At 48.2% G+C, this 21,524-nt stretch overlaps 1 protein-coding gene across 2 annotated transcripts in view; it reads left to right on the plus strand.

Moving 5' to 3' along the window:
* The window catches only part of CD151 (CD151 molecule (Raph blood group)), a 59,791-nt gene that overhangs the window by 16,788 nt on the left and 21,479 nt on the right, over positions 1-21,524 (plus strand). Inside the window, exons 1-3 of one of the 2 annotated variants that reach the window (XM_090032427.1) lie at positions 940-1,127; positions 17,309-17,412; positions 19,828-20,019. In XM_090032427.1, coding sequence (XP_089888553.1) covers positions 17,329-17,412; positions 19,828-20,019 — 276 coding nt within the window. In that variant the 5' untranslated portion in view covers positions 940-1,127; positions 17,309-17,328. Of the gene's footprint in view, positions 1-939; positions 1,128-17,308; positions 17,413-19,827; positions 20,020-21,524 lie in introns of those variants that run through there. The other variant, XM_090032426.1, reaches the window with a different exon arrangement.

Raw genomic sequence — 21,524 nt, forward strand, 5'->3', positions numbered from 1 at the left:
TGCTGTGTGCAGGTTTGATGCAAAGAGTCAAGGTGAGGTGTATCACTTGAGATCAGGGACAAGGGCATCTTTCATCACTGTGCCAGAAGGTAGTCTCTGCCTGAAAAGCAGACAGTCCAAATAGATGAGCCAAAAAGCAGGGAGAAAGAAACAGAGCAGTGAACTGACTTGTTTGATATCATACAACACTTTGGAGCCAGAGACAGGAATCCAGGTGTGCAGAGTCCATGTCTAGTGTACTGTCCATTAAAGCATGCTGCTTTTTAAAGAGTGAGGGGAAAGTGGGGGAGAGATTTGGCTCAAACGCTGCTTCACATTTGTCCCACATGAGATGAAAACAAAGAATTTTTATAGTAACTGCCTTGACTGGTTTCAGGGCTTGATCACACCCAGGCATTTTCCCAGCCCTGAAGGCACTGGTAGTTGGACTACTGAACACATTCTAACTAGTTGAAATGAAAAACAATGATCAGCGTTTTGCATCCTGGGCTGATGATCCCCTGTCTATGGGGAAGGAGCCTGGGAGATGGCACAATGCAGAGCTTCCTTCGAAGGTGGGACATGGGGTTTCAGGCCCAGTACATAAGGAAGGCAGCGAGGAGACTTGGGTAACATTTATCTCACAAGTTTTTGCGCTGCCTGGTGCTCTCCTTAAGAGTCAGTGAGCTTTCCCAGAAGTGCAGGCAGCAAGACGGGGGAGAGAGAGGGGGGGGATGTGTCTGTACATAATTACCCTGAATCTAGCTGAGTTAGCTCTGCCAGGGCTGCTCTTTGTGGTTAGCAGATTTACATCAGGGAGGAGGGAAGCAGAGCTGTCAGTCACGCAGCATCACTTAGCAGCTCTGGAGAGCGTCTGTCTAGGCTAGAGGAGACAGTCTGGCTGCCTCGTGATTTTTGCCCAGTGTACTCTTAAGATGGTTCTCTTAGAAGCACAGACATGAGTGATGGATAGGTTCCTGTCTCCCTGGTGGTGCAGGATTGTTCACCAAGGGAGTTTATTTTCTAGTGCTTTATCCAGACTAGCAGCGAGCATCTCAAATGTTGGGGATTCCAATTGCTCCTCTTGGGAAACTGTTCAGTAGTTGCTGTGCTTCCAGGATGTTAACAAGATCTCTGCTCATTCCAAGGTATTCATTTCTTTGTGATGTGGGGGAAAGGGTAAGAAATGCCAACATGCATAAGAAATGTTAGAGTTGCATGAGAATCTGTTGACTGGATACCAAGGGCCTCGTTCAGGCAACTGCTTGGATTCTGCCCGAGTAAAAACCAGGTAAAAAACGTGAGATTTGGTTTTGTCATAATGTTAACTCCTATTTTTCCCCATGTGCTTTGCACACAGTAATCCCAGCAAGGCAGGTTAGGAAGCATTCTCCCAGATGGGGAAAGGAAGCTATAAACAATGTTCTCTAGGCCGCACGGCAAGTCCAGGTCAGGGCATAGAAGTCAGGGTCTCCTAGTCCTGTGTTCAGTCCACTGGGCCAGTCGTTCCTCTTGGTAGAGAAAGCAGTGCTCCTGGCCATGTCTTCATCCACTGCCTGTGCTCCCATAGCAGAAGCAGAGATTTCAGGAGGGAGGAAACCTCTCCTGCAGGCAGGAATCCTCAGTGTTTCTTCCCCACCTTATGTTTTGAGAATTGGCCTGACTCGTCTCCTGCTCTTCTGCAGCTGAAAGTGAGACTTGAAAGTCAGGGAAGGGGTGAGGAGGTGAAGGTCCTGGGAACTGGCCAGCTCAGCCCGCCACTGTGTCCATCACTCCCTTCAGCAGCAGGCGATAGACCAGTATTTTTTTATTAGGGATCAGTGGAAACTGCTTACAATGAATTCCGGTTCCCAAGAGAACAAGACTGGGCCTGAAGGAAAGAGCAGCATGCTCACCGTGGAGATGATATACTGATATTGCTGCGGAGAGAGGGAGACTGATTATGAGGGGAGGGCTGCCTGTAGCCTTGCCGCCTGCTCATGGGGGTGGGTCTCATGTCTGGGCTCTGAGGCACTGCCACAGCAGCCATAGGAGTAAGTCAATTTCTGCCTTTTCTCATAAGTAATTCACAATGAGGAGTGCCCAAACTTTACCAGAATCTGGATCCTGGTGCCAAGTTGCTGAAAGTCTCCAGGCTGTGCCTACTTTTGTCTCCAGTGAATTGTAGCTGGCCCTCATCCAGTGCAAAGGTGGAGCCCATGGAGGTTTCACATTCCAGTATTTAGTGCTGTCTGCAAGGCTCTTCAGGTGATGATGCCGTAACAAAGAGGAGGGTGGGAGTGCGTATGCCACTTTTTGGTTCTGGGACTGTGGGACTGCCAGCCTCTGGTTTGGAACTTATGTCCTACAAGACCAGGCAAATTTTTTGAATGCTTCATGGTTTCCTCCTCCTCCTTGTGACGCAGTCCTTATAGAAAACTGTACGATTCAACATGGAGAAATGTTATAGAAATGAAATCGGGTCGTAGGGAAATGATACACCAAACTGTGTAGTATCCAACAGAGAATGGAATCTGTCCTGTAGTGTGTCATCCATTCCCAAGGAGGGACTACAAGCTCACTCTGTGGGAAGGAGGGCCCTCACCTAGGGAGGGTAGCCTATAGCAAGCAAATCCTAGCTTATGAGACCTTTCCAGGTTGGGCAGCTTAGTCTGATGTAAGTGGGGGATTTTGCAGCTCAGGAGGATGCCATTGTGGGAAGATATCATGGTGATGTATGATATGAAAATTTAAGCAGAGGAAGTTGGGCTGGATCCTGGCCTGAATCAGCGGTGCCCCTGTTACTCTGCTAAGAAGCTCACTGCCAGTTGGGGATGGACCAGAGCATGGCATGGGCACATAGGCCCTGATTCTTGGTTACCTTGCTTCTCCATTTGAAACTGAGTTGGAGACCTGGGAAAAGATGACTTAAGCCATCTTTGTGCACTGCATGTTCTGGAGCAACAGGAATCCTAAGCCAGCCCCTCATGTCAGAGCACCCTCTAAACTGCTCTAGATGATCCTCCATTTCCCAGGGCTCCTTCTGAGCTCTGGGAAGCAGAGAATAGTTGTATTGTGGTGACCTCCAGCCACGACCCTTTCCCATCCCATCTGGTCTATTTCCTTGCACCCTTGGTCTAATACAGGCTTGTACTGCATCCCTGGGACTGGAAGCCATGGTGACTTGGAGCTTTCTGCATGTCCTTTCACAGCATCTGATGAAACAAACTTGGGTCCATGAAAGCTTGTATGTTCACTCGTGCAGGCTTTCTCTCTCTCTCTCTCTCGCTCTTTCCTTGTAGTTAGTCTTTAAAGATGCTTATGTACCTTACCTTCTTCTTGGAGCCATTATGCTAGCTGAGGTCCCACGCTGATAAGGGGGCATTTTTCATGGGCTTTCTGAGCAAAACACTTCCACGTCGCTGGGCTCTTTTATGGCTGCTAAACTGGACTGTGAAGCTGTGGCGTGCTACTGTTTCTACCAGAACTGGGTTTACAGGATGCTGCTGGCCTGCAAATATAAACTTCATCACTTGTTATCTCTTTCTGCAGGAGCCAGCATTAGAAGGAAGTTGTGCCATCATATCTCCCACTGCTGCTGTTTGGGGCTCCCCCCCACTTTTCTCTCCTCACACACACTACATACAGTGGGGTATGGTTTGAAACTAGGTGCTTAGTTAAAGAGGGAAGGTTTAATGGAGATGTGTAGCATTGGGTTTTCACAGAGGGGATGGAAGTAATTTCTGGACAGAGTGCTTGACTGTCTTTGCCCTGTTTCAGTTGTCTCCTTTTCCATATTCAGTGAGGCACAAGAGCAAGGTGAGGAAGAGAGAAATCCTCATGGAGATCTGAAAGGTCTCATTTTGGGGTCCACATTTAATTGTGTTAAGTTAGTTCTTGGCATATTTAATTTTTTCCTTGGTCACCAACTTCAGATAATAGCACTGCGCTTGCACTATATCAAATGCTATATAGTCATAAACTATCTTCATAGCTGTTCAAATGCTTCTGTGGTTTAAAGCTTTTTTTCAGAGTTTTAAGACTCCCTGTGCTGAGGTGATAAGTAGCATGATGCATTTTTCTAAACATATCCCAGATCCAGGCCGGCTAGTGATATTTCCATTTTACAAATAGGGAGCAGATATGAAGAGGTTATAGTTGGGTTTTCAGCAGTACCAAGCACCTGCCATTGCCCCTCATTGGTCTAAATTCCTGGAGACATAAGTGATTTGTCAAAGGCTAAGCAACAAGTTACCAGTAAATTTAAACTCCAATAATGTCTAATCCTCAAATTGTTTGGTTTGTATGTGGCAAGCACATGATGTGAAGTCTGCCATGTGCCTGCAGTTTAGTGTCTCTGCCAAACATTTGGCTGATGGGGAGGATCCACAGACTCTTAAGATCTACTGAATTTATTTTCTAACTTCTATGAGCTGGGGAGAAGATGGAGAATCATCACTGACACTGGACATGAATCTCCTTCTCACTGCTATTTGCTAAGTTTAAGCTTTGCCTGATGTTGCCTTTTATGGCCTGAGAGCTATTTAATTACTGTGGTGCTGTTCCTCAGAAAATGTCATTATCCATTCCATGTAGCTTCAGGGCAGGTTCTGCACAAGTATCTCTAGGACTGGCTTTCTCTGCTGTTTAATTAAGTCTGTGACTGGGCAAGTAGAGGCAAGTGTGTCTGGCAAAGAGTATGACTTGATGAGCATGTACAAGCCCTCTGAATGCACGTGCATATGTTTTTGTAGCCTGGGTATGCATGCTTGTGCTTGTATTTGGATTGGCAGACAAAATCCGACTGGGTAAGGTAAGATCTCTCAACAAGGGCTTGAGAACTAAACTGTAGGTGCCGCCACGCAGGGTAAGGGATTACCTTGCACTTATGTGCAGTGAGGGCTGTTCTCAGTAGAGCTCAGCTCCTGCTCTCCCACTCATTGCCATGTTATCTGGCCCTGAATGATCGTTTTAATCCCACAGGTTGCTCCAGGGACTGTCCAACAATGATACAATTTAAACATGTATTCTCCCCGGTTGTGAAGCTGGATTAAGCCAGGATCCAAAGATGCTCTTCTCGCTGGGGCTCTCTGTTGGTTGAGATAGTCACATAACTACAGGAGGACCTCAGCACAGGGCTTTCTTTCCCTATATATCTTAGACATTTCTTCAGCAGTCATCTTGATTGTTGCTGAGGGCAGCCTCAAGAAAGGGGGAACGTCTTTGAAGTGTTTCATTTTAAAGCATTTCCTGAAACATCTGTACATTCCAGCAGTCCTCCAGCGTTCCACAATGCTCTGCTCCCCAATCCCCTCCTCGCCTGTGTCCTTGGGTACCTCTGAAGACCAAGAGACGTGAAGTGATTCCCACTTTCCAGCCCCTTGGCTAGACAGCACAGCCACTGCATTGCTTCACAGCCAGTTTGAAGTGCTGGGGAGTGAGGATTTTGAAGGACTCTGGGATTTGAAACACTCCAAATATGTCTGTTCCTGCCTTCCCAGTTTGTAATGTAATGGGGACACATCTAACCTAGATAGGTCTACCAGCAACCCTTCCTAATGTGGATGCAACCTATAGCAGGCCAAAAAGTGTTTTTGCTGGTATGATTTACAACAGTTTGACCAAAATAAGCTGTTACTGCAGAGGCACCTTTATGCTGGTCTAATTGTGCCTTTGCTAAGGCTTTGGCCAGTAAAGAAATTCACAAAAACCTGATACTTACTATGTGCTGGAAAACGTTTCTAGTATAGATCTATCCTAATATGTACAGGACCTTGAGGGAGGTAGGGAGGTGCATATGTTGTACGCATAGGAAACTGAGTAGATCAAGTGACTTGCTCTAGATTTTCAAGGAAACCAGTGGCAGGGAATTGGAGAAGGGTCTTTTCAATCCCTGTTTTGTGATTCAACCCTCAAACCATCTTAACATGAGCAGCATGCAGCACTGGGATCTTGAATGGTCAATTAACCTGCTGTCCCTCAATTCCTGTCTGTGAAACAAAGATGCTGCTGCTGCTTTTTTCAACCATGTCAACTTAAGTCTGCAAGCTCTTTATGGCAAGGGCTGCCTCTGACTATGTGTAGGTACATCACCAAGAAGAAATGCCTCTTAACCAGGGCACTGTGGCACCCGGAGGTGTCACAAGATCTTTTTAATAGTGCTGCTTAATATTAGTATTGTTAGGTGTGCAGGCCCCTTGCACATGATTCACAAGATAAATCCAGAGATTTCAAACAAGGATCCATAATATCCAAAACCCTCTGACCCATTGTGGTCTTGCTGAGTTCTCTGTGAAAGAAGTATTGCTCTATTTTTCTGTAGTCAAGAAACAAGTGGAGGCTAAGAGATGGCATTTTCTGAGGGGTGCCTTGAGTCTAACAAGGAGTGACTTGAAGTCTAAAAGGTAGAGAGCCATTAGTACAGCTATTGTAACACAATAATTCCTTATCTCAAGACCTGCCTTTGTTGTGTGAATAAGCGCCATCACCCCCTCTTCCCTTTTAGAGGTAGAATGGATTTTTATTGCTGTTCATTGGGAAAACTGTTGGACTAAGTAATCTGTAGTGTAGCAGTGCTTTTAGCCAGAGGGGCCTCTGCCACCAGCCATTTTTTCAATCAATGAAGCAAAACGTTTTCTATTAGGAAGCTCATCTCTAGTTAATATATTTATGTCCCTGTAAATGCACCCACACAGCATAGCTAGCTATTTTCCAGCCATTTGCTAGTTCATTCATAATTCTCAATGCGATAGAGGAACCTGCTGTAAACATTTCTTTTAATAGGCAATTGTTATAGTTCTGTTTTCCCCCCCTGGTGCTTGAAATCAAATATAATTGTGTGTGTTTAGTGCTGCTGTTCTTAAATCATCTTCTCCAATTTCAGGAAGGGTTTAAAAAACAGTTCTGATTCAAAGAGCAACAGTCAGTGGAAGGACTCCTTTTTCCTTCAAGGAAGATTGGAGGAGCATCCCCTAAGGCTCATTTTTCAAGGTATTCATGTGCCAAGCAGTGGGGGTGAGGTGCCTGAATCCCTTGGAGTGTATGGGCCTGAACATCTAGAGTCATCTATAGTGCTCCCATTTGAAGAAGTATGCTGCCTATACCCCAAAGATGTACAAGGAAGATATGGGTGGCTAGCACCACTCAGGATCATCTCTTTACATCCTGCATGAGCTTGATATTCATTAAAATGCATCATTCCTTTGTCATTCTCTCCCATCTGAAGACCTGTGTTGCTTCCTACAGGGCAGTCTGAATGGCCTCTTGCAGGGGGTAAACCCACCCTGTCTGATGTAAGGGGAAAATATTTGCTACATGGATCTAGAGAGAAGCACGTACTTCCCTGAATAGTTTTCTCTGTTAGTCATGAAGCACACAGGGGCAGCCTGTCCCATAAACGCTGTTCCCAGCTAGGAGGGATAGATCAAACAGGAGACAGCAGTGATTGCTCTGTAATTCATGCAAAGGCGGTAGCCCATGAATCATTGAGCTTCATAAACCTGCAGCTGTTCCCTGCCAGCTCTCTGGAAACAGAGCAGAAGCCCTTCAATGTGCTATTATAGCTCCCCTCCTCCAAGAAGCAAAGCTTCCTTCTGCAGGGATGTGTAGAAAGCTCCTAGGTGGGCTTCTACAGGGGCTTCTGTGTAAGAACAGAGGAAAATTTATTTTAGGCCTCACACCGTGGCAGAAGGTTTTGGTGCAGAGGATGCGCCAGAAATCGCCTTTCCCCAAGAGTCAGTTGGGTGTTAGGATGTCTGTTCCATCCCCCATCCCTTCCTCACAGTGAGATTCTGCCGAGTCTGGCATCTCCCAGGTCTCAGTTAAGAGGTGTAAATCAATATGGAGCCAAGGTGCTTTATACCAGCTGGAGTTCTGCACCAGGGTGGAGCTATTGAAATGCTGTTGCTGGGTGGCTTTTTCTAATGGTGTAATTTTTCCTGTTCTTCAGTGAAGATGTCACTAAAAGCCTGGGCGTGGGGGAGGGGAAAGCACCATCATCCAGCTATACTGGGTTAAGTATATATCTGATCCTCCTGACCTTATGAGGAATGGATGCATTGTTCAAAATGTAGGGGCGTGAATCAGCCAGTGGAAATAATGCTTTATACCAGCTGAAGATCTGGCCCATGGCAGTATCCCATGAATAGAGAATGGGAGACTTTTGCTTGTTTCTCATCACTAGTATTAGAATAGCATTGGGAGACTCCCACCAAGAATGGAACTCCATTGTTTGTAGGCCTGGACAAACGCATGCTGAGAGGCCTACCTTGTCCCAAGGGGGTTATAGTCTAAACGGATAAGACAAAGAGTGGAAGAGGAAATGGAATAATTAAGCATAACTTTTCCAAGGTCTTATGGAACGGAATGGTCATGTCAGAGGCAAGGAGAGAGAATAGCCTCTTTTAATTCCCTTTCAGTACGTTATGCGCTACCCTGTGTTTTCCCTGCTCTCCTACTTGGGCTGATCTCTCCTTGTAATGTCAAGTCCTGAGATAGCCAAGTGACTCTTGGAATAGGCAGGGAAAGGCCTGCTTCACTTTCCCTGATTGTTTTAGCATTGATATTCCTGTGTGTAGCCTTACATTACGTGCATTGTTTGGGACCTTATTGCTCTATCTGTCAGGAATCTTTTACTCCCAAAGCACTGTGTGGGTGAAAGGGCACTTGCCTTGTGCCTTGTCCACAGAGCAGATCAGTGCTATTGGTATTAGATTCCATTCCCTAGGCGTTACCCTTGCAGGTCTGGGCTGGGGCATGTGGGCAGGGCAGTGTGTAGGAGTTTGTCCCGCTGCTATGCTTGTTTGCAAGAACAAAGATGCAGGGGCTGTGACTGTTCCTTTCTCTGAGCATTACATTCACAGGGAACCTCTCTGCCACATTATAAACCTGTTCAGAACATATGGCACCACCAACATCCACTCCCCCGTGCTTTTGCTCGACAGTGTAGTAATTAATCTTATTCGGCGCATCAGCAGAGTTGTATGAAAGCCAGGAGCCTCCCGGTTAGTTGCTTTGATAGATATTGTCATCTTGGAGCTATTCCTTTCCCAAGTGAAATGATTCTGTGTGGTGCTGTCGGATCCTAATCTGAAGGAAAACGTCTTCCTGTGAAACGGGGCAGAAGCACAGGCTTGGATGGATCAGCTCTAGGATAGAGCACATTCCCACCCCTGCATTTCCGTGGGTTTGGTGTACTGGTTTCTTAAAGCACTGGCTCAATTTGGGTGTGGAGACAAGCCACTTTGGTTCTCTCTGTAAATAAAATGCAGTTACATATCTGAGGGGGTGACTGCCATTCCTCACCCGCCTCCAGTAGAGAGCCAGACTGCAGGAACAGTTGAGGGATGCAGAGCCACAGTCAGGACATTGATTGAGTGTCCCATGTGCCAACCGACAGATATGGTGACTGCAGCCAATACCTTGAATGGCAGCCAGTGCAGGGGTCAGGTAGCCCTGCTGGGTCCTCCTGGGTTAGGGGGTGACCAGTTTCATGGTGATTTCAGTAGTAGCCCTAAGTATAGCATAGCGTACCAGCCTGAGGATGAAGGTGTGGAGAGGAAAGGCTTTTACTAGGGGTGCACTGATAAAGATTTCTTGGCTGATACCAATAGCTGATTTTTAACCAACCGTATCAGCCAATACCGATGTGTGATTAGCCAATATTTAGTAATAATGCAAGGCATTTTAAACTAGTGACCTAAACGAACCTTTTTTTTTCCTGGTGGACTCCAGCAGCCTCTGGCTGGCGTCACGTGTATCAGCATCCTGGTGCTTAAAATTGGAAGTGGGGGGGGTACTTGAACTAAAGCTCGTTGAATGAGCTTTAGTTCAAGTGCTGCTACCACCATTTTTTAAGCCCAGGGATGCTTTTAAGTGGAGCAGAGCTGAGTGGGAGCAGATGCGGGCTGTCCAATGCGGGCTTGTGAATCTCCATCCTGCTGTCTTTGCCCTAGGAGCCCTGTGCTGGCCATGTGCCCCCTGACCACCTGGCAGTGGGGGGCACAACTCACCATTCCCACTGATGATAGGTGGGCAGGGGGCACACAGCTGGTGCAGGGCTCCCAAGGGAAAGACAGCAGAGTAGAAAGCTCTGAGTTCACAGCAAGCAGTCGGCATCTACCCTGTGCACAAATCTGTGAGGGCACATGCCCCCTGCAGTGCCTCCTTCTGAGGGTGCATGCAGCGGTTGGGGAGCTGCCCCTCCCCCTTCCCCCATGGACAAGCCACCCATGGCTCTGTACTGCTCCCTGCCATGGCCCTGGGTCCCATGCACCACACTGACTGGGAAGCATCCCAGACTATGCCCCACTCCTTCCCTCACCATGGGGGCCTGGATCTGCCCCCCCGCTTCCTTCCCCCATGCCCCTTCCCATTCCACAGACTTACCTGCAGGGAGTTTCTCTCCATGCTGCCCAGCTGTATACCTGGCCACGTGCATGCATGCAGCTGCGCACATGCATGTGGGCCCTGTGTCCCACTTCTTGCAGCCCCAAGCAGGACGTCTTGCAGGCTAGAATGCTGCCTGCCTGCAAGGGGAAACCTGCCGTTTCCCGAGGAAGCCCAGGCATCTGGGGGCTCCAGCCCCACAGGGGGAGGGAATTCAGGTGTCCAGGGATCTGGCCAGAAGGCATAATTATCAATAAGCATTATCAGCTACATGGCCCAAAAAAAGCTGATAGCCAGTAATGTAATTTCCCTTTTTTTGATGCCGATCTGATAGGCAGCTGATATACCGGTGCACCTCTAGCTTTTACATTGCCGCTAAGTTGACTGTAAGTAGAATAGTTCTATAGCTACAGTGCTAATGACCCTGTGTTCAGCTCTGTGCAAATGCAGCTATCCTGCCTTTATGCTAGGCATTAGTTGACTGCTACTGTCCAGGGCCTATCACAGGGGGGACCAGGATGGCCATTTGGCCTGGGCCTCTCATTCACAGAGAGCCTCAGATTTAGACTTTTGACATTATCTCCAAATGAGGTTATACATACAGACACAGAGATTCACTGTCAGGATTGAAAGAAAAAGACGTTCATCATACAACTTTAAACTTGTGTCCCATTACTGGGCCATACTGCCTGTAGTGCACTATGAATTAATATTTTTTTAATATACCAGGAGACTCAAAAAGTGGAAGTGGCCCAGGCCTCTCTTGACCTCTGAGAGGGCTGCTACTGTCTGACACAATAAGATCACAGTGCAGGCACATACTTCTTACATGTGACTGCTAGGACCTAATTTAAGGCCCTGTTTCTACCGAGGGATTTTTTTTGTGGCCCAACCACTCTCAGTCCAAGTCCATGGCAAGCCTTGCATGCTGCATCTTCAAAAGGGACTTCAACTTGCTTGTGGTTACACTGGTCTAAATTTCCAGGGTGTGGGGAAGCCCAAATTTGGGTTCCATAGGAAACTTTTCAGTTGTCCATCTCCCTGCTCCTTTGTTTGGGAGAAATCTTGCTGGTCTGAGCGGAGTGCAATATGTTCTGCACCAGACAGAGAGAAGGTGAGCTGCCAGCACCTCTCTTTGCTTGCTGTGAGGGGATGAAGGAAGGACCCTTAAGCTGGTAGGGAAAGTAAGGAGGGATGCTGATACCAGTGCCCCAGGTGATATTTGGGGCAACTGATAGTGATCAGAATCTTGTGAGGGGGCAAGAACCTCTGTTGGCATCAGTTGATCCCAGGGGAGTTAGGCTGACTCGCACCTTGTTGGCCATGAGTTGTTTCTTACGTGAATAAAAGTCTGGAAGACCAATCTGATACAGCCCAATTTGGTTTATTGATTAGAACTATAAAAGACCATAACCAATTGGTGTCATAGAGTGTGTTACCAATTCTGTATCTGTAGCAACACTGCAGCAGTTAAAATAGAGCCAGCTCGCTATACTGTTTTACAATCTCTTTTCTTCTATCCCACTTTTTTCAACATAGAGCTCTGTGGACTTCAGCTTACCCAAATCTACTTAAGTACCAGAATATCAGTATGAGGCGCACACATCATCACAACTGGTAGCTGTCTGGCAATCTTAAAAATGGAAACATAATAGTGCACATCAATCTTCAATAGTTGATACAGAGAAGAAAACCATTACCAAATGAGTTAAAAATAGGTACCTAAACATATATCATTGGTTAACTTAATGGTATGCATTTTTAGTTGTTTTAAATGACAGTCTGCAGCAGATTCAGCTCCCAGAGTCCCCAATGAAGAGCATACCTAATCTCCAATGCCATGCAGGAGCTTTGACCGCTATTGACTTGCAAATGCTTCCAAGTTAATGTGTGTTTTGTGGCATTGTATAGCTAGTAGATAATGTGAAACCAGTTTGCATGTGCCTCTCTCTCCTAGCATTGGTTATGATCAACTCCTAAGAACCAGAGCTGACTCAGGGAAAGGGCCTAGATGACCTGGTGCACACAGTTGGAAAGAGAATCTACAATTAGCTATTGTGATGCATTGCTTTAAGATACCATTTTTCAGGGATTTAGAAAATAATTGGGTCTTTGAATGAATAACAGAGTTATTCAGAGTTGGAATATTAAGGGTTAAAAATTATTAGGGGCTAAAAAATACCCAAGAGTGTTGGAAAGTTTATGAACCCATCTGCTTAAAGCAACCTTTGTTAAATTATGGAGGTCAGGAGGGATTTTTCCCTGTGGATATGTTATTCCATAAATGCAACTGGACAAGATAGAGCACTTACCTGATCTGATCAATCCATTCCTATGAGAAGGATTAACACAAACAGATGAAGACTAGGGCAGAGGTAGATGTGGTTTGGTTTTGTTGGCACAGTTGTGTTGGTTTCTGCTGGAGGTGGTGGATTTTAGGGAAGGGCCAAGTCCTCTAGATGCTGGCTAGGATGAGATAATTTTAATCCTCCTGGGTACATCAGACATGCCTCTTCATGTCTATGAAATGCCTCTCCATTCCCTGACATTCCAGTGAAGTTGGTCCAGATTAATATAAATCTAAGATGCAGCTTGGAACATGTGAACGAGTCCGTCCCTTGTCAGGTGACTCGGTTCCAGTATCCCCTCTTTAGGTCACCGGTCTCTTCTCCTTTTCTCTGCCTCCTCCACGCCTCCTGAGAGCTGTGCTCGCAGCACCGTCCCCGCGGCTCGGGTCTGTGCAGTGGGGATCCGCCTTGCTGCTTCCTTCCTGCTGACTGGGAACCACCCTGGCAGCTCCAGCTTGGCGTTGCCACGCTGGGCGGCGTGGATCCGCCCCTCCGCTTCCGGTCCCACCGCTTGCCGCCTCTGTACAGATCTCAGGCTCTCTTTTAAACTTCCCGCTTCATCCGGGCGCCTAGACCGGGTAAGTAATTGCTCCGCCCCCTGCGCCTGGGCCGAAGGAGCCTCCCGGGGCCCGCTAGTCCGGGTAACTCCCGGACACTTCCCACCCCTGAAGATATTACTTAGGGGTCTGGTAGCCGGATCTTTCGACGCCGGCTCCCTGCGGCCTTCCTCCCCACACCTGGACAGGAAGTCTGCCACCACATTTAGCTTCCCCGGTTTATAGGCCAGCTGGAAGCGAAAAGGTTGGAGGGCTAGTGCCCACCGCATTATTCGGGCATTTTACCCACCTTTGGGTATCCTCTTCGAGATCATTAATAAATTGCTCGAGCAGGATTTGATCACAAACTTGCTCCTTGGATAACAGCTCCAGCCTCAGCCATTTATTCAAAAGGTCTGCCAAGCATTGCCAGAGTGCGCGAGGGGACTTTCTCTCCCCTGTCTTCCTTGCATGAAAGGCTTGGCGATGTCTTTCCGGCGTAATTTCCAGTCAGTGTAATATCTCGGTTTTTACTTTGTCATAGTCTAGTGCGTCTGTCCGTGACATTTCCCTATAGGCCGCATGTGCCGGACCTATCAACAATGTCCCTAGTTGACCCGCCCACTTGGTCTTCTCGATACCTGCTGCTAATGTGGCTCTTTCAGATATTTCCAGGAAGGCATCAGGGTCATCCTCTTTCATCATCTTGGGCATACGACATTCGCCGAGCCCCTTGTGTGTCCATAACTGTTGCTGCAACATGCGTTCTTGCAGCGAGGTCTGACGCATAGCCTGTTGTTGCTGCTGTTGTAATACTTGTACCAGCAGGCTCATGACCTGCTGCAGAGTCTCCGTACCAGTTAAGCTGGTCTGGTGCTCCATTGCTCTCGCCCACTGGCATCAGGAAGGCCACTGCCGGACAAATATCCAAAAAAAAAAACCGAACAGTTCCCAGCTAATCCACCACTGTGAACGAGTCCGTCCCTCGTCGGGTGACTCGGTTCTAGTATCCCCTCTTTAAGTCACCGGTCTCTTCTCCTTTTCTCTTGGTCTCTCTTTGCGCCGGCCACGCTCGCCTGCCACGACTTTGATGTTATTCCTGGTTCAGTTGGATCTTTCTGTGCGGCACGTGCAAGAGTGTCCAATAATGAGACTGGTGCGTCTGTGGGGACTTCTGAGGGCTCCTCCTCCCCTACACCCTTGCCCGGTCCTCCGGGTTGAGCGTCCTCACCGCTCCCCTTAAGTAAAGCCTCAGTCTCCCCTTCTTTTCAGGGTACTGTGGGGTAAGTGCCCGCTGCCTCTGGCCTCAGTCCAGGGGGTCCCCGCTACTTCCTCCCCTGCGTCGTATGGTGCGGTCACCACCTGGGGTCTATCCGCCTTGGCCGGCCCCAGGCTTGTGTTACGCCCTCTGCCCACCGGGTGCCTGACTCACCACCGGATCCCCGGGTTCCCACCGGCCGTCCTTCCTCACCGGATTGTCCGGGTTCCATGCCAGATGGCGCATACTCACTCCTCTGCGTCTGTGTCCGTGACCACGGTCCCTGTTGGCCACTCTGGCTCAGCGGGTCCTCGCTGGGTGGCGTGGATCCGCCCTTCCTCCCTCTTGCCTGCGGCTGCGGACCACGTTGTCCGACCGGGCTCTGCCGTTCTGGGCTGGGCGTGGTAGCCACGCTCCTCCACACCCTCGCTGGCGTCTGGAGTCCCCGCTGGCAGCTCTGGCTCGGTGGCCCCATGCTGGGTGGAGTGGATCCGCCCCTCCGTTCCCTTACCGGTGGCTGGAAGTCCTCTGGTCAGCCCCGGCTTTGTGGCTTTGTGCTGGGCGGCGGGAATCTGCCCCTCTGTCTCCTCCGCGCCTCCTGAGAGCCGCACTCGCAGCGCCGTCCCCGCGGCTTGGGTCTGTGCAGTGGGGATCCGTCTTGCTGCTTCCTCCCCGCCGACTGGGAACCACCCTGGCAGCTCTGCCTTGGCGTTGCCACGCTGGGCGGCGTGGATCCGCCCCTCCGCTTCTGGTCCCACTGCTTGCCGCCTCCGTACAGATCTCAGGCTCTCTTTTAAACTTCCCGCTTCATCCGGGTGCCTGGACCGGGTAAGTAATTGTTCCGCCCCCTGCGCCCGGGCCGAAGGAGCCCCCCGGGGCCCCCTAGTCCGGGTAACTCCCGGACAGAACAGGAGTAGGATTTCATTTCCTTAGTTTAAATAGGAAAAAATTGGGGTAGAGGTGCGTGGTTGGAGGCTGTGTCCATTTTTTCCCATAGGGGTAGATGTGTTTTGTCCCCCAGAAAGTGTGCAATATAAAGCAGTGATCCTTAACCAGGGTGCCGTGAGATCCTTTTAAGGGTGCCATGCAATGCTAGCACTGTTAGGTGTACAAACATGATTCATAAGACAAACCCAGAGATTTCAAATAGAAATCCATAGTGTTAAAACATTCTGATCTATTGTGATTTTTCTTAGTTCTTTCCGAGAGATTTGCTCTGTTATTTTTCTGTAGTGAAAAAAAATAGAATGAAAACTAAGGGCTAGCATTTTCTGAGGCGTCCCTCAAATCTGTTGAGGGGTTCCTGGAGTCTAAAATGGTTAAGAACCACCAATCTAAAGATGTGTCACAAGAAGTAGTGGCAGGAAGAAAGAGAAGATAATGGAAAAAGCTAACTTGATAAGATCACATGGCTACACTATCCGTTTCTCATCCTGTCAGAAGTCGGCTTTCCTGAAGTTGAGGACTTCAGTGTTGCTGACTGACTTGCCAGCTTTACAGCGGATGGCGAAGATGATCAGCTCATGGTTGCTGTCACCCAGCTTCCTATCGATCATTAGTTCGCCAATTAGGTCATCCCCGGTAGCCAGTACCAGGTCAAGCAGCGCTTCACCTCTCGTTTTCCCTTAGACTTCTTGAGTCAGCTAGGGGTCATCTATGCATGATAGGAAGCTTTGCGACCACTCGGATTTTGCTGAGTGATCCTCCCATGAGATGTCCGGGTAATTGAAGCCACCCATGACAACCATGGTCCTGGAGCATGCGGCCTTACCCAGTTCTCAGGCGAACTCCTGGTCAAGCTCTTGACTTTGGGTGGGAGGTCTGTAGTAGACTCCCACCATTGTGTCCCCTGTGCCATGTTCCCCACGGATTTTAACCCAGAGGGTCTCCAGTCGTCCACCCTGGTCACCAACATCAGCTTGCAGGGACATGTAGCTTTCCTTAACATAGAGAGCTACACCCCCGCCCCTTTTATCTACATGATCCCTCCTGTACAGGGAATAGCCATCTATACCCATGGTCCAGTCATGGGTGGAGTCCCACCAGGTCTCCGTTATCCCTATGATGTCATAATTCTTTGCGTTAAGCAGGAGGACGAGTTTCTCCTGCTTATTACCCAAGCTCCTGGCATTTGTGTATAGGCAGGCAAGTGTCCCCTTGGGGGCTCTTGCCTTGCCCACAGATTGTACCAGGACTGGGGCAGGTGTGGGCTCCCTTAAGCGCCTTGGCCTGCTGGCTTTGCAAGGGTTGCTCAGCAGGCCAGCAGTGGCAGTAGACCCCTGTCCCCCAGCAGGCTTAGTTTAAAGCCTGGTGGAGCAGGTCAGCCATCTGGCTGAGAAGAGCCTCCTCCCCAGGGGAGAGAGGTGGAGGCCATCTCTTCCCAGCAGTTCGCTGCCTCTCTCGCCAAAGAGCAGGCTGTGGTCATGGAAGCCAAAGCCTTCCCGATGACACCAGCGCTGCAGTCTTTGGTTCACTATGTGGATCCTCCTCTCCCTCCTCAGCCCATACCCCAAGACTGGGAGGATCGAAGAGAACATCACCTATGCCCCCAGTCCCTTTAGCCCCGCACCCAAATCCCCGGAGCGCCTCATGACCCAGCCAATTACAAGATTTTTGCAAAAAAAAAAGCTTTAATTGCAAGCTTTCAGGCACAAACACCCTTCAACAGGCATTGGAGAAAAGATTGTAAAAGTTCTCCTGGATACCTTTGCAGAGGCTTTTAGGAGTGATGGGTGTATTCAGGCAGATGTTGATGCTGCATGAGAGGGAAGCAAGGGAAAACTAGCAGTCTTTCAAAATACCTTTTTTTTTTGCTATTTCAGGGACCTGCTAAACCGGGAAGATGCGTGAGTACACTGAGAAGAAGGAGACATGTGGGACCATCTGTCTCAAGTATTTGCTCTTCATCTTCAACTTCTTCTTCTGGGTAAGATGCCTGTTCACTCTGTCTATCCACTTGTGTGCCTCACACTTTAGTGGGTGCCTCCATTGTTTCAGTGGCGAAGGTAGCAAGATATATAGCACGTGGGAATTCCTAGCTCTAGCAACGTCACTAGCAAAACACTTGCTGGCTTCAGCGAGGCCAGGGTTTCACCATACATGTCTGACTATACACATCATGGTGAAGTTAGGGGAAGATTGTAACCTATTTGGCCATCAGTAGGCCCTGAAACAATTGGGTATGGACAATTTGGTGGCCTGAAAAGCCACTGCTCACCCAGTTGAGCAAGCGACTATTCTGGAGATATCTTCTCCAGGGGTACTTGTGGCCAAGCAGCTCAGTCACATCAATAGAAGGGCATCTCAAATGCTGACAGTAGAATGAAGATGGCTAGGTCAGGATAATTGGGGTACTCCTTGTGACTGTTTCTAAACTAAAGTTTTCCTCCTTGAGTTAATTGATGGCCAAGACATTGGCCTAGAGGTAATCTATAAATGTTTGTTGTCTGGAACAAACAATTTGAGTGTCCATACAAAGGAATTAAGTAGCTGAAGTTAATTCCTGTTTTGTCATATTTCTGCGCTCATTAGGCCTGTGCGAGTCAGCAGCAATCTAATCTGGCTTCGGATCCGGCTGCTTCGGGTGGTCGCAATCTGATCTGGAGCTCTGGATTGGGTTTCCGTCTTGATCCTGCCAAAGCAGCTCCGAAGCTTCGGAGTCGCCTCAAGGATCCGGCCATAGGGTATAACGGTGGAATCAATGAAATATCTATAACTTTGTTGTTTTTTGTCTGATTTGGATGAAACTTGCAGGGATGGTACCTCTGCTGAGAGCATGAAACCTGCCAAGTTTCAAGAAGATCAGTGCAGGGGTTTGGGGGGAACTGTACCCCAAATTCTTGAAAGCAAAGCTCCTGTCACGTCTATATGTTACAACGCAGGGGGGTGAAAACTGCAGGGCTAGCAGCTCTTACAGAGGCCACAAAGCCAAGTTTCAAGAAGATCGGTGCAGGGGCTTGGAGGGAACTGCACCTCAAGCCGCAGACAAGCAAAACTGCACCTGAACACACGCAGGGTCACCCATGTGGGGTGACAGCTGCAGGGATGGTGGCCCCTGCCGTGATGCCTGCCAGCTGTGGAGAAGATCGGTGCAGGGGGTTTCTGGGGCCCTGCACCCCTGGCTGGTGACAGACAAAACTTGTGCCAAAACTGTCAGTCTTGGGGCAGTTGATTGTCTGTATTGAGTCTTTCCTCTCCTTAGCCTGGTTTTGTAGGTGCTAATTGATGTTTCTTAAGTTATGTAGTAGCTAGGTCCTGTGATGATTGATTGATTGGTAACTGGTAACACAGCAGCTTAGCAGCCAGGCCTGCAGCAGTGTCTCCTCTCCCCACCCCCGACAGAAACAGTCAGTCCCACAAGCACCCATGGCACGAGTTTTGCTTGTCTGCTGCTTGAGGAGCAGTTCCCCCCAACCCCTGCACCAATCTTCTTGAAAGTTGGCTGGCTTTGTGGTGTCAGCATAGGCTATCACTCCTGCATTTTTCATCCCACTATGTTGTAACGCCTAGACGTGACATGAGTTTTACTTTCAAGAATTTGGGGTGCTGTTCTCCCCAAACCTCTGTACTGATCTTGAAACCTGGCAGGCTTCATCCTCTCTGCAGAGTCTACCACCCCTGAAAATTTCATCCAGCTTGGACAAAAAACAACAAAGTTATAGGTATTTTATTGTTTCCCCATTATACCCTATGGCTGGATCTCCGAGGCAGCGCTGAAGCTCTTTGGGAAGCTGCATGAGGCGGCGCTTCAACCCAGACATGCTGCTTCGGACTTCGAAGCATCCGAAGCTTCTTGGGATCCAAACCTCTGTCCGAAGCCTCACACAGCCTTAGTGCTTGTGTCCAGCCTGAATTCCTGCTTCTGATGATCTTTCCTTTTTTTTACTGTTGCCCAGTCCAGGAGGGAAGGAACTAGGCACCGTTGCCATTTAGAAGTAGTTGGGATTGCTCCTTGATCAGCCAGCAGGGGTGTAAAGCTCTGCTGCTTCATACCCTGCGTAGCTGGATGTTTTTTTGAATCCCCATGCAAAAGCCAAGTTAAGTCTGGAAAGGCATAATACCATGCATATGTGGCAGACAGATTCCCCAGCTAGTGACATCCTTTTCCAGTTTGAACACTAAGCTCAGACTCTGTCAGCTTCCTTACCCAGGACCTGGGGAAGAGAGAAAGAGTCTGCTCATTTAGGACCTGATCCAACTCTGCTTGAAATCTGCCAGGAGCCTTTATGTTGACTTAAATAAGCCCTTAGTGAATCAGCGAGGTGAGGTCTACTGCATGTTCTTGAGAAGGAGGAAGCTCTACCTCAGATGCATCTCACCTGCTTGCCTCCTTTTTGTGAAGCTGGCAGGCGGTGCCGTGATGGCAGTGGGAATCTGGACCCTGGCAGAAAAGAGTGACTACATCAGCCTGCTGTCCTCCAACACATATATGGCCACCGCCTACATCCTGGTAGTGGCTGGAGTTGTTGTCATGGTTACTGGTATCCTTGGTTGCTGTGCCACTTTCAAAGAGCGGCGAAACTTGCTGAGAGTGGTAGGTTTTCTCCTTTCCCTTGGGCAATGCTGGGCGCGGAGCCTCTTGTTTGTGTTTTTTGACTGCCTTTGGGGTCCTTGTGAAGAAGTAGTCCAGTTATTCCCAACACCACCGGCACTATTGCCTTCCCTCTCTAGGGTGGGTCGCCACATTCACAGAACTGACTTTCCTTCTACTCTGTCATATGCAAAGAACATGTTTATTGTAGCATGATTGTTGCTGTTGTCATATCCTATTATAATACAGGGTTCCCTCACTTTATGCTGTACATGCATTCCTGGAAAACAGCACATAACTCGAATTTGCATAAAGGGAACACAATGTAATAAACAGGGATATGTTCCAAGATCGTGAGTGTAGTCACCCCCAAACCCATTACTACAACTTTTACAAGACAATTTTGGTACTCACCAACAGCAGACAGTACACACAAGCACAGGGTTGTGGTGAACGTTACCATAATGGGGATGACAGCTACAGAAACAAGTGTTGCAGACAACTAGTGAGGAGCACAGATCCACACGGGAGACTGTATTTTGGTGCATGTCACTCCCACAATGCACAGCACAGAGCAGCTGACTGCGGGCTTCCACCACACCAATTGCATAAGAGTGAATTTACTTTGCATATAACAAATTTTTGGTATAAAAAAGGTCATTGCATAAGAGCAAATTCACACATACAGAACCTGCATAAAGCAAGGGAAACCTATATATTCATGGGCCTTCTAAATGTTTTTGGAACAAAGGAGGAATCCCTGGGATGGTCAAAAATGGGATTTTATTGTGCCCCTGAAGCTTTCCAATTTTTTTATCAAATTGTTAAAAGCAAACATTCTCTCTCTTTTTTTTGTTTTTTAATTTACCCCTCACCCATTGGAAAAGAGAGAAATCTGATCCCACACTCTCCAAACCAAAATGAAAATGATTTATTTTTGGTTTGTCAACCATCAGAACAATTTTCAACTGGCACTTTTTATTTTTGTCCTCATTTTTTTTTTTTAATTCACAAAAAACCCTCAACAATAACAACAACAAAAACTCTCCCCTCCCTTCAGTTTGTCAAACTGAAACACTTTTCAGTGTTTTGCAGTTTTTTTATTTGCTAATCAGCACTAGAAATCTAATTCTCTCCCCCTCCTCAAATACATTTGGAGTGTGGCAGCATTTCTTTAAGTACCCCAGCTGCAGCGGCAAGTGCAGTGAGTGAAATAACAATTAATGGCCTTTTGCTTTCAGAGTAACAAAGAGGAACTCTTCAGCTGTGTCTCAGACAGTCCTTCAGCTTTGCAAACTGCTGCTGGTCTGATTGTCCCCTCTCCATGCCTTTGTCCTTGTGAAGTGGAGAGCTGGAGGGGGAGAAACGGACAGTGAGCAATGCAGACTGACGTACTCATACTCGCTTGGTAACCTGAGAGACCTCATGGGAAGTGGAGTGGGAGCGAGGACGAAAATGCGGAAGTAGAGAAAATTGCTGCCACAGAGCATGCTGAGCCCTTTCTTAGT

The sequence above is a fragment of the Crocodylus siamensis genome, chromosome 2 (genome assembly GCF_052110815.1).
Source record: "Crocodylus siamensis isolate JL-2025a chromosome 2, ASM5211081v1, whole genome shotgun sequence".
Lineage (NCBI taxonomy): Eukaryota > Metazoa > Chordata > Crocodylia > Crocodylidae > Crocodylus > Crocodylus siamensis.